This window comes from Hibiscus syriacus, unplaced genomic scaffold, assembly GCF_006381635.1.
Source record: "Hibiscus syriacus cultivar Baekdansim isolate YM2019G1 unplaced genomic scaffold, ASM638163v2 tig00110956_pilon, whole genome shotgun sequence".
NCBI lineage: Eukaryota > Viridiplantae > Streptophyta > Magnoliopsida > Malvales > Malvaceae > Hibiscus > Hibiscus syriacus.
Genome location: NW_024062932.1, coordinates 291,584 through 306,621, shown reverse-complemented (window position 1 = coordinate 306,621; position 15,038 = coordinate 291,584). Strand labels below are relative to the sequence as shown.

Sequence of the window (15,038 nt, the reverse complement as noted above, 5' to 3'; positions counted from 1 at the left end):
CATGCGGATAGATATACTCATGTATTGCTTCTACTAATATCATCTTATTAAATAGGGTTAATATAATTGCAAGCATTCGTTTTGGGGATATGAGATGCGAGTGAATGGTGTATACTCTAAGTTTCCCTTTGTTTGCAGTTACTTTTAGTGGAACATTCATTACAAAAAGATCACAGCCTTGTCGCGATTAGAAAGAAGCTTCAATGGTTAAATTCCAAAGGTAGAAATAACGTGGAAGAAAGGGTATACAAAGCGTGAAAATTCTAATACAAACAAACGAAGGTGCCGAATTTGAGTAGACATTACACCACATGTACACCTATACACACATATATGTATGTATATATATATATAAATGTTTTGTTTCAAAATGATAAGAAAGAAACAAGGGAACGCAAATTTAAAAAAAAAAAAATCCTCTCGGCTCAATAACGAATCTTTTGCTATAGAGTTAGCTTCGTCAGCTCCATGTCCAAGGATCACCATGAAAGTATTCTTCAAGAAGCTCTGCAAAAACTTGAAGAACGCCAACAAGGAGGAGGAGGTGGAGTTAAAGAAGAAGAAAGAGGTTTGGGAGCGAGGGAAGCTGATGAAGAAGAAGAAGCAAAGGAAAAAGAAGAGTGCAAAACGCCGACGTCGAGTGATCACAAAATACCCACCATTCAAAGCTGTCCGCCGACACCGAAGAAGAAAGTGAGACCGGATTCTTTCCTCAAGAGGAAGCTATCGGAACTGCAGTTCTTCGAGACCACGAGAAGGGAGGAGGTGGAGTCGTTTTTCCGATCAAACTCCGAACCATTTACTTTCGGTGGCTCTCGAGGTTTCAAGAGGAGATGCAGAAGTGCTTGATGAAATATTTATTTAGTTTTGAATAAACCTATCAGATAATGTAAGCAATTCCATTTGCACTTTAGTTTCTTACTAATATCATCTAATGACCCTTCATTTGTTCCTCAAAATCTGCGTTTGAAAATCAAAGCCAAGCTTCAATTATTTAATATTCTATAGAGTACAAAATTTGCATATATGGTTAAGGATGGAAGTAAGACGATGAAGGAATTAAAAGATGTAATTTTTTTTATTTTTATTTTGAAGTACTTTAACCATCAATGTTTTATTTATGTATAAAAATTGTTAGTTCTAATATTCAATATATATTGTTGATGTTGTGATTAATTATTGGTGTGTCACATGTCATGTTATTATCTTAGAATATGTAATACTTTCATAATATCATTTGGGTGACGTAATACTTATTATATCAATGATTAACATATAAAAATATCCCGTTAAAAATTAAGATATTGAAGATAAAATACTCGAGAAAATAAAAATTAAATAATTATTTAATCAAATATTATAAATTAATTTTAATATTATATTATTTTCCACACTATGGGTTTTTTTTTTAAATGTAGTTCTTTAAATCATAAACAGATTGAATTATATTTATATATTGATAACAATAAATCATATGATGGCATCTTTGAAAAAAAATCAACTTTCTGTAATGTTTAAGACAGATGTTATTTTTAAAATATATAAAAATAAATTATTTTACATCACTTTTTCCAAAAAAAATATTATCTTGTCGAATCTACTTATGTAGCTTAGATGTAGCGAATGGTGACGTGATACTCAATAAGGTTCACTCTCATATAATCAATTAGCTAGCTAGATCAACTTTATCTATACATCCAACACGTAGAATTCAATTTCTTTCTATATTGACGGTACAAAATTTTAACTTTATCGGTAGATTTAAAAAGTATGATGATTTAGAGGCTAAAAAATTCACTATTATACGAATCTATATTCTATATAAAGCACAGAATACCAATAATAATATATATATTTAGTCGTACCATACGTTATCTATATAATATGTTTTGCCAATTTATTAACAGAGAGGAAATAGCTACAGCTTAGCACAAACCCTAACGTTTTTTTTTTATCGTGGTGCTTATAGGGAATTCTTTTATCGTTTTTTTTATCTGTATTGACACGAAATGGAGCATTAAGGTTATGAAAAATCTTTCAAAATGCCAAGTAATGTACCTTCCCTGTGTTTTTCCTTTTTTTTTCTATACTAATTGACAAGAAAACGTGGACGATGCATGTCGGATATATTGCTTTTGTTATTCCTTTTACAATGTTTTTGACTGTATGGCACATGCAAAGAAGAAGATGACTGACATCTGTGTGGAAAGGTTAAGCCGAAGAAGGAAGCAATTTAACTAATATGAATTAAGAGAGTGATTAGTTATAGCAGTTGTAGGATGGATGGTGGCCATGTCGGCCCATTAGCAATTTGTAAGTACACTGTGGATTTTTCCAGCAAGTTGGAAAAGGGAACAGAGATATTAGAAGTTGTCTTTCTGAATGCCAATGGTGAAGAGAAGGAACTTGTTGGTACACATGGATGGAGCAGTGGAATGACAGTTTGCATGTAACCCCACATACCGATAAGGGTAACCAGACCCGATCTGAGGTGTCACATTTAAGCCACCGGAACGACCCACTGTAAAAATAGAGAAAAATTTAAAATTTTTATTAAAACGTGTAACTTATAAAATCAGTTGTCACTATTTAAAAATAAAACAGACGTCCAGACTCGTATATAAATCAAAATACAATTACATGCTCCCTAATCACATGTACCATACTCTGCAACAACGCCGGAAGAACTCCCTTACTGATGTCGATAGCTGCACTGGTACAATTCTTTTAACCTGAAAATGTGAGTAATAGAGTGAGCTTCGAAAAGCTCAGTAATACAGAACTACCAGATGATGCTGATGAACGTGCAGATACAGATAAATATATATTTCCTTATTGTTTCCGAACATTTACAGATTTTTATGTTGAGCAGAGATCCTACTGATATTTCAGGTGGTAACGGACAATGAGCTTTCAGTTCAGAGAAATATTTCGGATGACTGAGTTCAGAAGATCAGAACAGGTTATCTAGTGTGTTCCCATAAAACCAGTAAAAAGATACATATATTTTTTAAAGCATATATATATACACCCCGGAACCATACACCCCGCACAACCAGTAACAGTAAGGCCCTGAGCACACAGCCGAGGAGCCTGCAGTAATCTTCCTCCAACAATAAACCCCCCAGATAAAACATTTCTCCGTCGGTAAACGGAGATATCAGAAATCAAAGCAGAATTCATATCAGATATCAGAACAGAATCTAGATCAGAATCAGAACAGAATTCAGGTAACGTACCAGAACATAATTCAATTCGGAAATCAGATAAAATATTTATATAATGAGGGAACACACCAGAGTTTACATGTATTATTTAGAGGTACTGTATCAGGCAGAGAAACACAGTTATTCAATATACCGATAGAATATCGAAATTCAGAATCATTATTGGAAGAGTTCAATAACTGACAAAATCATCAATTATTCAGAATATAACTTGAGCTGTAAGGAAGAAATGAAGATTCAGGACATTTACAATCTATGTCGATTGATCGGATTATCAAACAACTCTTAAATGAATAGCTCCCAAAATTAATGCTTGTCGATTGATCAATTCATTGTTCTTCCAGGGTATTTACTCTTTAATACCACAAACTCTTATACATAGATCATTTTCGGAATCATCACTGAATAGATCTTCCAATATCTTTATTTTTTTTTACGCTTCCAATATATCATGAAATACTGACGTGCTTGATTTGTAGTTCATGATCCAAAAGAACAGTACATTGTGTATGTTCATTAACGTTTCCAGACTCATTCATATCACTTACTTAATCCTTAGTGCTTGAGGTTGCTTAGTTCATTTAGCATTCAAGTCTATTCCAGTTACTTCAGGATTTTCCAGAGTAATTCCGTACATTTCTGAATTTCAGATACATATTGTACTTCCGTTCAGTTCAGTTTGGTCTTCGTGGTTGATTTGTCGAACAAATATCCAATTCTTAGTACCGAATGCAATCTAGAGTTGAGCTGAGCTGAATACTTCCAAAATTACCATTGAGCTAAACTTGAGTAGACGAACATGCATTCAAGTAATATCTATGTCGTTCAGGTACTGACATATTATTAAGGTTGATCGGCTCACTTAAGTTATGTTCCATAACTTTTAAAGGTAGTCCAATACCTATGCTTATTTGGATTCCTTAATTAATCCAAGATATTTACTTAGTTTAGGCCATAAGGTTATTTTGATAATTTTGGTGTTCAGTTTTATTCCATTTATTTCAGAGCTCAAGGATATCCAATCATTGCTGAGCTTGGTGATATTCTTGGGTCATTTCCATTACATGGGTGTTTTGGTCATTGTACAGATTCAGTGTACTTTAATCATTTCCTTCCGTCTGATCTTACTATTAAATTCAATCTTATCATTTATTTCAGTCCTTTCGAACAATTCTGACAACAGAACACCCCCGACAAATTGTTCTTCAGGTATTTACTCATAACTCAGATATTTCCGGGTCAAGTGCCTTCTCAGATTTTACAAACGGAACATCAGGAATTTTCATGCACTAAGTCAGGATTTTAACAATCAAATCCGTACTTAATCGAGTTAAGTATGAATCCTCTAAGTATTTTCTCATTCAGAGTCAACTCAGACTATTCTACCTCTTAAGGCATTTCCGTAATTTCTTAACCAGATAATTGCGATATTAGCTCTTAACGAAAATAATATAATTTAGAGATCCTATGATTAATTGCTTTCTTGAATACTCTCTGATCTTGAAACGGTTCTCTTAAAAACTTCTAGTATCCTTCACAAACTCTCATAGGATTAAAATCGGTTATCCATAATTTCCAAATAAAATTAACATTTCTTATGCACATCAATATTTTTATAAGATCAATATGTCTGTAAAATCCTCTTATCTAACTTCCATATTCAAATCTTGTCTTTTTATAACATAAGGGTATTTTCGTAATTTTACCATACCGGAGTATTCTCATAATTTCTCATCCAAGTACCTTTAACATTTAACCTTTGATGAAATAAATTATAAGTTGCATATACAGGGCTGATTTCTTTATCACTAATCACTACCTTGTAATTTAATCTAACAATTCCTCAATTTCTTATTTTAGTCATTCGATCCGTAATTAGTTACAGAATTTCTATCACATCATATCGAGTGTATAAATTATTCAACTCTACCAAAGTGACCAGCATTATCTTGTTTATGCATTTATCAATATAAACATGTTCCATAAAGCATAAAGAGGTAGTAAAATATTACCTCGATTTCCGTGCAATACTGATCGACCATAAAAATTCCATTCGAATGCCTTTGATCTTCAATTCAACTTCCAATAATTCCTCAGATACATATCAACATAAATTATATCAGAAACGGAGCTTAATTGCGATAAACGGATCGAATCGGATGATAAATCAGTGAAAGACGGCTTACCGGGTTCGAATTTGGCGAAACGGACTTCGGATTCAGATTCAGGACGTCGAAAGCATAAAATATGACTTTTCGAAAATTTGGATTTTTTGTCAAATAAAAGTCAACGAGTTTGACCGGCAATTTTGAGGCCTTCGGGTTCGAATTTCGAAAAACGAACAGCGAAATCGGATTTGGAATGTCGAAAAATGTCATGATAAATATACTCGGTCGAAATCAAAGGTCGTTTAATGCCCGGTCAAAGTTTTGGTCAACAGTGGCAACACCAGTCAACGGTCAACGGGTCGGGTCGGGTTATGAGCAGTCAGACCGGTCAACTATGTATCAAAACCGGTCAAACCGGCCATTTGGACCATCCCCACGCGCAGTGGAGCCCCTTCCGGCTGCCTAAAAATCACGGAAAAATTCTTCAAAATTATTTTGAGCGATTTCGAGATACTTACAAAGCTCGGTTCAAATTTTTGAACGGCGGAGAGCTCGATTTCAACGAATCGGAAATTTTGACCGCTTCACCTCCTCACGCGCCACCGTCGACGGAGACCAAGGATGACACCGGAGAACTCGGAACGATGCAATGAACACGATGGTGCGGGAGGTGTCGTAAACGGATGTCCCGATCGTCGTTAATCGATGAAAAACCAACTAAAATCAAGTTATTACCGACTGTACTTCCGACTGAAATTAACAACGAACGGAGACGATTCACGATGAAAGGTTTGAGGGGTTTTGTTCCTTGGTTGACAATGAACACGATGTTGGTTTCGGCTCGTCGATCGGAGGTCGGACGGCGAGTAGATCGGAGTTGAAAGTTGGTTGATCGGAGAGGGAAAACTGAAAAATCTTAGCTGAACCTGCGCACGAAGAAACTTATAATTCAACATATAAAAAAATGGTTAAATCATAGGTTTAGCCACTGAACTTCATGAACTTCTTAAAATGGTCTGTAAACTTTTAAATTATTCAATTTAATCCTCAATTTCTTCCAAAATTCCAATTAAATTCACCACTTTATAATTTCTTAAATTTAGCCCTTAAATTGGGGTGTTACATTGCATGAGTTTATGCCATATCTGAAGTGGGCAGAGGACAGTAACGCTTGATGCGTGATTTCTACACAAATAATAATCCACCACTTTATAATTTCTTAAATTTAACCCTTAAATTAGAGTGTTACATTGCATGAGTTTATGCCATATCTGAAGTGGGCAGAGGACAGTAACGCTTGATGCGTGATTTCTACACAGCCTTAGTTACAGTTTGCTTTGGAGGTTAGGTGCCCTTAATAAGAGCAGCTTAACAAATAATAATTCAGCTCTCATCAGGCCCTTTTCCTTCCTTTTTTTCCTATTAACTTACCGGCCCCTTTACCATCCTCAAGCTTGGAATCATTAAGTTGAGTAATTAATAGAATTTTTGCTCTAGCTTTTATTTAATAGTTTTTTTTTATTTACAAGAAGGTAATATATGTTTATAATATTCTTATTTATTAACAACACGTCCCACATCCTGCCGACTTAATTATTTGAATCTTACCCGACAATCATCAATTCATCGAAAATTTAATTGTCTTGTCAAAAGATTATCGTTTGTCATTGATGACACTTAAAACAAGATCAATATTAAAATATTTATATTTTTTATTTTGCTTTTTGAGTTAATATTTTATAAAATCTACTCAAATTTGATAAAATTCCATCTAAAAGTTTAATATTTTAACATTCTAATCTAAATGGAAGATAATTTAGTAAGATTAATTTAAAACTTAAAAGTATGTTATTTGTCTTATGAAAAGAATATTTGAGAACCCTAATCCTATGATGTAAAGGCATAGCCTTTTTTTCATTAATTTTTTTATCATTAGGAATTTTAAAAGAAAAATCCTTAAATCAACAAATAATATATTTTAGTATAATTTATGTATTTCATACCTAAGTTATCAGTTTTAGTAATTAAACTTTAATATTTTTAAATCATAGCTAACATTTAGTTTTTGTTTCATGTTTATACCTCACCATTAAAAACTTAACACATTTAGTACCTAAAATATTAATTTTGGTTTGTTTTACTTCTAAACCTTTCAATTTTTTCAAAATTTAACATTAAATTTTGAACAAGGTATTAAAATGAAACAAAAACTAAACTTTTAGTATAATTTTGAAAATTTTAAAAGCCTAAATACTAAAACAGACCAAAACTGATAATTTAAATATTAAATGTGTAATTTACCATAGATTTTAGGTTTTATTATATGAGTTACAAAGATTTAAAATTATTTAAATTGAGAGGATAATAAAATATATTAAAAAAGTTTATCGATATCTAAAATAATTATAAGAAAATATCATTTTGATGAATATAACTAAAAATCTAATTCTAATAAAAATAATAGAGTAAAATAAAAAAAGAATAATATTTTTTTTTACTTTTGTATCAATACTAGATTGTTACATCGTTTTAACGAGTTAACGCTTTTATGTTATAATTAAAATATGGTATTTAAATTGAAATTTGATATTATAATTAAATTAATTTAAAATCTCAATAAGGTTTAAGGGTTACTTTTGTCCTTGTAATAGACTCAATTTACTATTTTCGTACCAATTTAACCCTCAAAGTTATTCAATTGTATCATTCTATACTCTAACTCTAACTTAATTATAAATCTTTAAATTGAATTTAAGGTTTATGATTTAAAGGTTATGGGTTATACTTTAGGGTTTAAGGTTTATAATTTAAGATTTTAAGTTAAGGGTAATATACAGAATAGTACAATCAAATTAACTTTGAAAATTAAATTAATATAAAAATACAATAAAAATAAAAATAATAAATTAAATCTTCTACAGTTATCCTTTTGCCTCCCAATAATGATTTTGATACTAAGTTTGAAATGGTAAGTTTACCCTTTTCTTATTTCTATTATTGTCACGTCATTGAGGAATCCAACCTTCCACCTTATCCTCATTATCTATAATTCCTTATAGAACAATTTATTTATTTTAAATCTAAAAGAATTAAGTTTTGTTAAGGGTTTTTTTAATAACATGATCTATCAGAATTTTTAATAATTAAATTTTATATTTTAAGATGAATTATTGTGAAATATTTCAGATTTTATCTCTCTATTTTATCCAACACTATGGATCCCATGTTCTCTAAATTAAAGGATATGGTGGCACAATCTCGTAAAGTAAATGAAATGAAATCGAAGTTGGGAATTCAGGAAACAGAGTCCATAGTTGAGAAATTCAAGGAAATGGAGGTCGAGTTGCAGGCCTTAAGCAAAATTTACTAAACCAAAAGGAAATAGAATCCTTTCCCTTTCCGTAATCTCCTGGTAGTCGACAGGAATATTTCTCGCCCCCTACAAGCTATTGCCCTTCCAACCGCTAGTGCCTTTGTTAGGGAACATTGTAGGTGTTCTAAACAATGTTTTGTTGCAGCAAAAGGAGATGTATGAAGGACAAGTGGAAGATTTCAATCGTCGAGGAATTGATGTCTAGGTTTGGTGGCATTGACAAAGTGGAGTACATGTTGGATAAATTCCCTGCAATGGATATCGAGCTGAACAATCTTAAGCAAAGAGAGGAGCAACTGCAATTGCAACAGGAATCTCCTGGACCTGGTAGTCTCCAGGCATCTCCCCCTTCGTCCCATTGCGTTTCAACACAGCTTTTTCAGTGCTGTAGTAGATGGTTCGGACTTTCTGTTTTCGCTAACATATATTATAATATATATATCAGACTGGGACAATGCCTGAGTTTCAGTATTCTGATGTGGATGTGGATCAACTAATCCAAAGCCTTGCTGATGACAATGTTCTGAGCAAATCGGACGACCTCGACAGCTTTGATAACTTGTTGGATGGAGACAGGGAAATCGTTGGCAAGTATAAAATCCCAACGCCCCTGGTCTCCACTGCTCAAAATATCTTCAACGTGCATATCGATATTACCAGAAAAAGCAAATACAGTGTTCACGCTGTTCAGACTATATTCGTTTTGTTTTGTGCTGCCATAAAAGAGATGAGTAATCGGTCGCTTGAACTAGTTACGGAAGAGATTTTATGGAAGTTGAGGGACCCTATTATGGATGCTAAACGCAGTGAATTTGACGTCGAATTTGCCATGGAATATTTGAAAACAATCGCTCAAGGCTATTTCTCGTTCACAGCGAAGCAACCTTAAAAGCTAACAAATTTACAGCGAAACCTAAGAACTAGTAAACTTGGTAACAGCCTTAGTGCCTTCAGACACAGCGTGCTTAGCCAACTCCCCAGGCAAAACCAACCTGACGGCCGTCTGAATCTCCCGAGACGTGATTGTCGGCTTCTTGTTGTAACGAGCGAGCCTGGAAGCTTCATAAGCAAGCTTCTCGAAAATGTCGTTGATGAAACTATTCATAATCCCCATGGCCTTACTCGAAATCCCCATATCAGGGTGAACTTGCTTCAAAACCTTGAAGATATAGATCTTGTAGGTTTCCACGCTCTTCTTGGTTCGCTTCTTCTTCTTTCGCCGCCTTCCTTAGGTAGCTTCTTCTCGGCTCTAAGCTTTTTCTCGGCTGGCTTCTTCTCGGCGGGCTTCTTCTCAGCTTTTGGTTCCATTGGTAATTTGATTTCAGAGAACTGAAACTAAAATCTGTAATTGAATGGGATTGGCAGAGAAGTTGGGTGTGAGTTTATTATATATAGGGCAGAGGACGAGATTCTGATTGGTGGGAATTATTTTGCGAGGATCGATGACGTTTGAATCAGAAACCGTTGGATTCAAGAGGATCGGATTGGACGGAGAGGATTGTATTGGAGTTTTCCGTCTTTGAACTTTAAGAATTTAAGCCGGGTTTTGTTTTCCATTTCCAAATGTTTTTGCCGAATCAGCGTGTTTCGCGGGTGAACTTTTGAAATTTGAAAAATATGATATTTCTCCACCTTACGATCCAAATTGAGGCATTCCCTGTGATTATATTTTTTATTATACATTATAATTTTTTAAAAAAAGCACAAACATATTTAAAAAGTACGATGAAAACATGAAATATTACATCAAACAATATTGTATACTGATTGGTAATGCTGGATCTATGCTTAGTTTAGGGTAGAGACTTATTATTTTGAAATTCAAATTTTTTTTTATTAATTATATTTATCCTGAATTTTTTTAATGATTACCCACCTATAAAAGAATTGTGTTATTAATATATATACTTTAAAAAATATCTTTGGATCCGTAATTAGAGATATATCCCTTTAGATTAACCCGTAAAAACAAATATGTACTAAAATACACAATTCATACATATATAATAAATTTTATTTACTAAAAATTAGAAACAAATACTAGTGATATAGTGTATATTCGTTATATATATATAGAGACACACACACGACTATGCATGGGAATCTACAAGTAACTCCTTAGAAGCTGATAATATTAAGGAAGTTGAATCAAATGTGATATATACACGTACGGATACTATTATATATATATACGCACGCCTTTCATTACACTTACGATCTATTTTATAGTGGTGTGGCTTTGGTGTTCGAGCGACCCTAACTTTCCCAAAGAATTTGCAACATGTACTTGACTGTGCCCAACGAACAAGGCAACATGACGCAAGAGCTTATCTTTTCTAGAAAAAGTGGTACCGCAAGAACATTGCCACTTGAGATCACCGCAGTGCTTTTCATGAGTCCTGAGATCAGACAGCACCGAGAATTGCTTCCTGTTACATCGTTTGCAGACATACATCTTGGGACAATGGCTCCTCTTGTAATGATTCTTCACACAGATCATGGACTTCAAGGGTTGGAACTTGGCATGTTTTTTATTCCACCTACAACCCTCCTGCGGACATGAATACTTTATCATACTATCCAATTTCGTCGAACGGTTCCACATGGCAACACTGTTTTTATCGTGGTGATTCTTCATGGGGTTGATCAAAGCAGCACTGCTCTTGTACTCGTCGCCGTGAGCTCTCATGTGCATCCTCAAATTCGCATCCCGTTTAAACCCTTTTCCGCAAACATGGCAGTAATGCGTGTACTTGGCTAATAAGTCCGCAGCATCTAATTCGATTATATCGTAATTCTTATCCGAAATAGCTCGAGACCCTTCACTAGTTTTGCTTCTTCCATGCAATGCAACCGATTCTTTCTTTTCCAGCCGATCATCATGGCTAGTATTATTGTTGTTGCCGTACCAGGTAATAGTTTCAGTATTAGAATAAAAGCTCTGCCCGTTTTCTAGGTTTCCAACACAATTATCACTGAAGCTCGGCGGTTGACATATCCGATTACCGGTGTTGATAGTGTTACCTGAGGTGGTTCCAAGAAGCATCTGTTGACAAACGAAAATCATGGACGATGCTGTTACGACGATTTCCTGAACCAAAGAACCCATCCTTGATATGACTAGAGAAGTTGACTCGGGAAGGGATCGATCAGGGGAGATTACGAGGGTAGCAAGTGATTGAACGTCATGGACTCTATCTTTCAGGATGGAGAGCTTATAGAGGAGAGTGCTTTCATGAGACTGCTCTGGTCCTGAACCTGAACCAGAACCAGAACCAACTTCATAGAATGGTGAAACAACGTTTTCTTCTGCCACTGGATACGTTGGCAAACCTTGTGATGATGCACTGGGAAAACATGGAGCAGACCCAGAAATCATTTTCAAGAAATTGTTGCTAATTTTTTGGTTGGGATTTGAAACTAAAAAAGCTTGTTTGTTGGAAAGAAACTTTGTTAATGGAAATCAAGACAAAGAGATAAAGAGAGGCTGTAAGTCAACTTAGGAGCTTCTTTAAGCTCATCCCCACTTAATACCTCCCTCGGATATTCACTAATCTCGCAATTGTGGTCACTGGCCAAGCTTTAAATAATTGAAAAGTAAACTCAAAAAGTTGGCTAACATCAAACTATCCTTACGGTTACTGTGTATATAAAACTATGGGGAAGACAATGTGACAAATTATTTCGATCATAATTTAATTAAAAGTACCAATTGAATTACGATTTTAGTGATAAAAGAATTATTGTTAATCTTTAAGGTTTCATTTAATTGGTAGGATCTCGAACACTAGAAATGATTGAGAGTTTTATCTTTGAATATATATTGTCTTATACTTATTCTAAATTAATAAAAAATAATTTAATTTAAAATATTAAAATACTATTTTTATAAATATAATAAATATTTGATTCCATTTGAAATCATTTTAGTAACTATATTTTTTATATCAATAAAATCATGCCACATCATCCATTTAAAAAAGAAATCACATTTCACAGTTTACACTCGTCCTTATCGAATTATTTCTTTGCATATCAATTTATAGTTTCCTGTTTAAGTTTCGTTGAAAATTGTTCACTTCTTCAGTTTCCCCCCATAATCTCAATGCTTTTATTGTCCAAATATAATTAATTGTTTTTAAATATTTTAATTAGAAATTTGATTAAGTTGAAGAAAATTACATTGATGTGTAAACTAATATTTGTATTTTAAAAAAACATGGCATGGTTGATGACTCAATTTTAAAACATGTTGTGAATCTGTTAGGTTTTTCTTTTTCTTTTTCTAACCTATTTTCTCTTCTAATACTTTTAAGTCACCTTCTTTTTTTTCCCTTAATTTTTAGTTTAGTATTTGACTAAGTCAATCATAATGTTGATTGTCGATTATCGATGATTATTAGTTCTCTTATTTCTTGTCTTATGTTATTTGTTTTTTTAATTTTGAACAAGAATCTTTGTCCTTGTGACACGTGTCTTCTGTGTTTTTGTGGCACGTATTTTCTATCCTCTTGTGGCACAATCCATATGGCTTGTGGTACGTTTTTCGCATAACTTTGATGTTGTTTTTTTTGCTCACACAAACGACAATTTTTCTGATTGGTTTGTCGGTGGTCAAGTATAGTCAGATCCCCTCTTTGGTAAAAGGTAGTTTGCCGATAAAATCAAAATTATGTAGTGAAACAGTCTGTCAGATAATTTGGTTGACTCACCTCTCAATTATCATTTCGTAAAGTATCTCGTTCGACAGATATAATAAGTTTTTATTGAGATTACTGGATTCTTTTGATGTTACTTTTCATTCTCAAGGGAATGGTGTTTCTTCGTATATTTGGGCTTAATTTTTATTCTGTATAAGTTTTTTTATGACTATTGTCATGATTTTTCTCTCTATTGTTGGGTACTTTGTAATTCTAATTATTTCCTTTATTTTTACTAACGAAATTATGTTGTGATTGTTAAAAAAGAAACATGTTGTGTAACATCCGAACCCGATATGACACAAAATCGACCGATTAGAATGTCACACATAACCACCGTAATAGCTAACTCAAAATTTTTCTTTGAAACCATTTTTAAAACCATCATTTAAAAACCCTTAAGTAAAACATTCTTCAACATAATCATTTGAGTTTATAAGGGAAGCTTCCAAAAATATACAAAATAAATAAATCAAGTATCAAAATGGAGTTACGACTCAAGTACATGAAGGTTTATGAATAATAGATGTCATCTAGACAAAAGACTCAAGACGCATTGTGTTGCTCGATTGGCCTGGAACATCCATTGCGCGATAGCTCCTCAAATGTTTCTTGTAAGGACCTATGCACGGAAACAAATTTCGAATGTTGAGCTCACTAGCCTAGTACCACACTAACAACTAAATCATACTAAAAGTGTTCAATAAATGCTCATGTTATCGAGTGAAATAAAGAAAGTGAGTATTCTCATATATTGTACACTACTGTAAGGTAGACATCATAATGTGATCGGAGGATTACACATCTCGAGACACACACCCCTCTAGTATACCGAGGGTGAGGTCTGGAATCTTTACATCAGACACAACACCCAACTAACCCACCCTTTACGAGTGTTTTAGGTTGGTGTCCTAGTTAGTCTCAAAGTGTCTAGCGCACTTGCTTAAGAATATTTGGATACTCTATACCTCGACTATCGCCATCTGCTAAAGTAACTCGGTTATCCTGACTATTTTCTCGAGCGTTAACCAAGGTAAATTTTATGTCGTCATAGTTGATATTATTTATATATGTAATTGCATATTAACAAGGTTCTCACTTGTAGTTTTTATTTGATAGTGTTTTGGTGTCATTGGGTCCCTTGATAACACTTCCAAATCTCTTGAGTTTCTTCCCCATAAATGTGCGATGGTACCGATACTAAGTCCCATAAATTATACTCGCCCTTAGGTATCGATACTTACACAATGATTTCAAGTTGGGAAGAATGACAGTATCAGTACTTCCATACCAGTATCAATACTCTTGAGCTAGGGTATCGATATTATCTGGGGTATCGATACCAATTTTTGCTTTGATGTTTTAAAAAATACCTCAGTATCGACACCCATATTAGGAGTATCGATACTCTACCCTCAATATCGATACTCCTATCAGTACCGATGCAAAAACGGCCTACTAGAATCAATTAAGTTTACTCGTTATCATATCACCTTGCGAGTATCAAAACTCGACCTGAAGTATTGATACTCTTTGGGTAAGTACCGATACTTCCCTTCCTAAATTCTCCCATTTTTAAGCTAGTTGGTGAACAATATTGGAAATTTTCTTTCAGTACCGATACTCAAAC

General features: G+C 33.7%; 2 protein-coding genes and 1 pseudogene across 2 annotated transcripts; 1 reads left to right on the top strand and 2 right to left on the bottom strand.

Annotated features, from left to right (window-relative positions):
• The first annotated feature begins 392 nt into the window (after positions 1–392).
• On the top strand, positions 393–1,004 carry LOC120148323 (cyclin-dependent protein kinase inhibitor SMR2-like). The gene has a single exon (XM_039161476.1). The coding sequence runs from the start codon at positions 469–471 to the stop codon at positions 847–849; it is 381 nt and encodes a 126-aa protein (XP_039017407.1). The 5' UTR covers positions 393–468; the 3' UTR covers positions 850–1,004.
• An 8,451-nt stretch (positions 1,005–9,455) lies between these two features.
• LOC120148301 lies at positions 9,456–10,056 on the bottom strand (annotated as a pseudogene).
• Positions 10,057–10,926: 870 nt separating this feature from the next.
• LOC120148362 (protein SENSITIVE TO PROTON RHIZOTOXICITY 2-like) lies at positions 10,927–12,087 on the bottom strand. Its single transcript, XM_039161511.1, has one exon. It carries the CDS (start codon positions 12,085–12,087, stop codon positions 10,927–10,929), a length of 1,161 nt encoding a protein of 386 aa, XP_039017442.1.
• Positions 12,088–15,038: the final 2,951 nt, after the last annotated feature.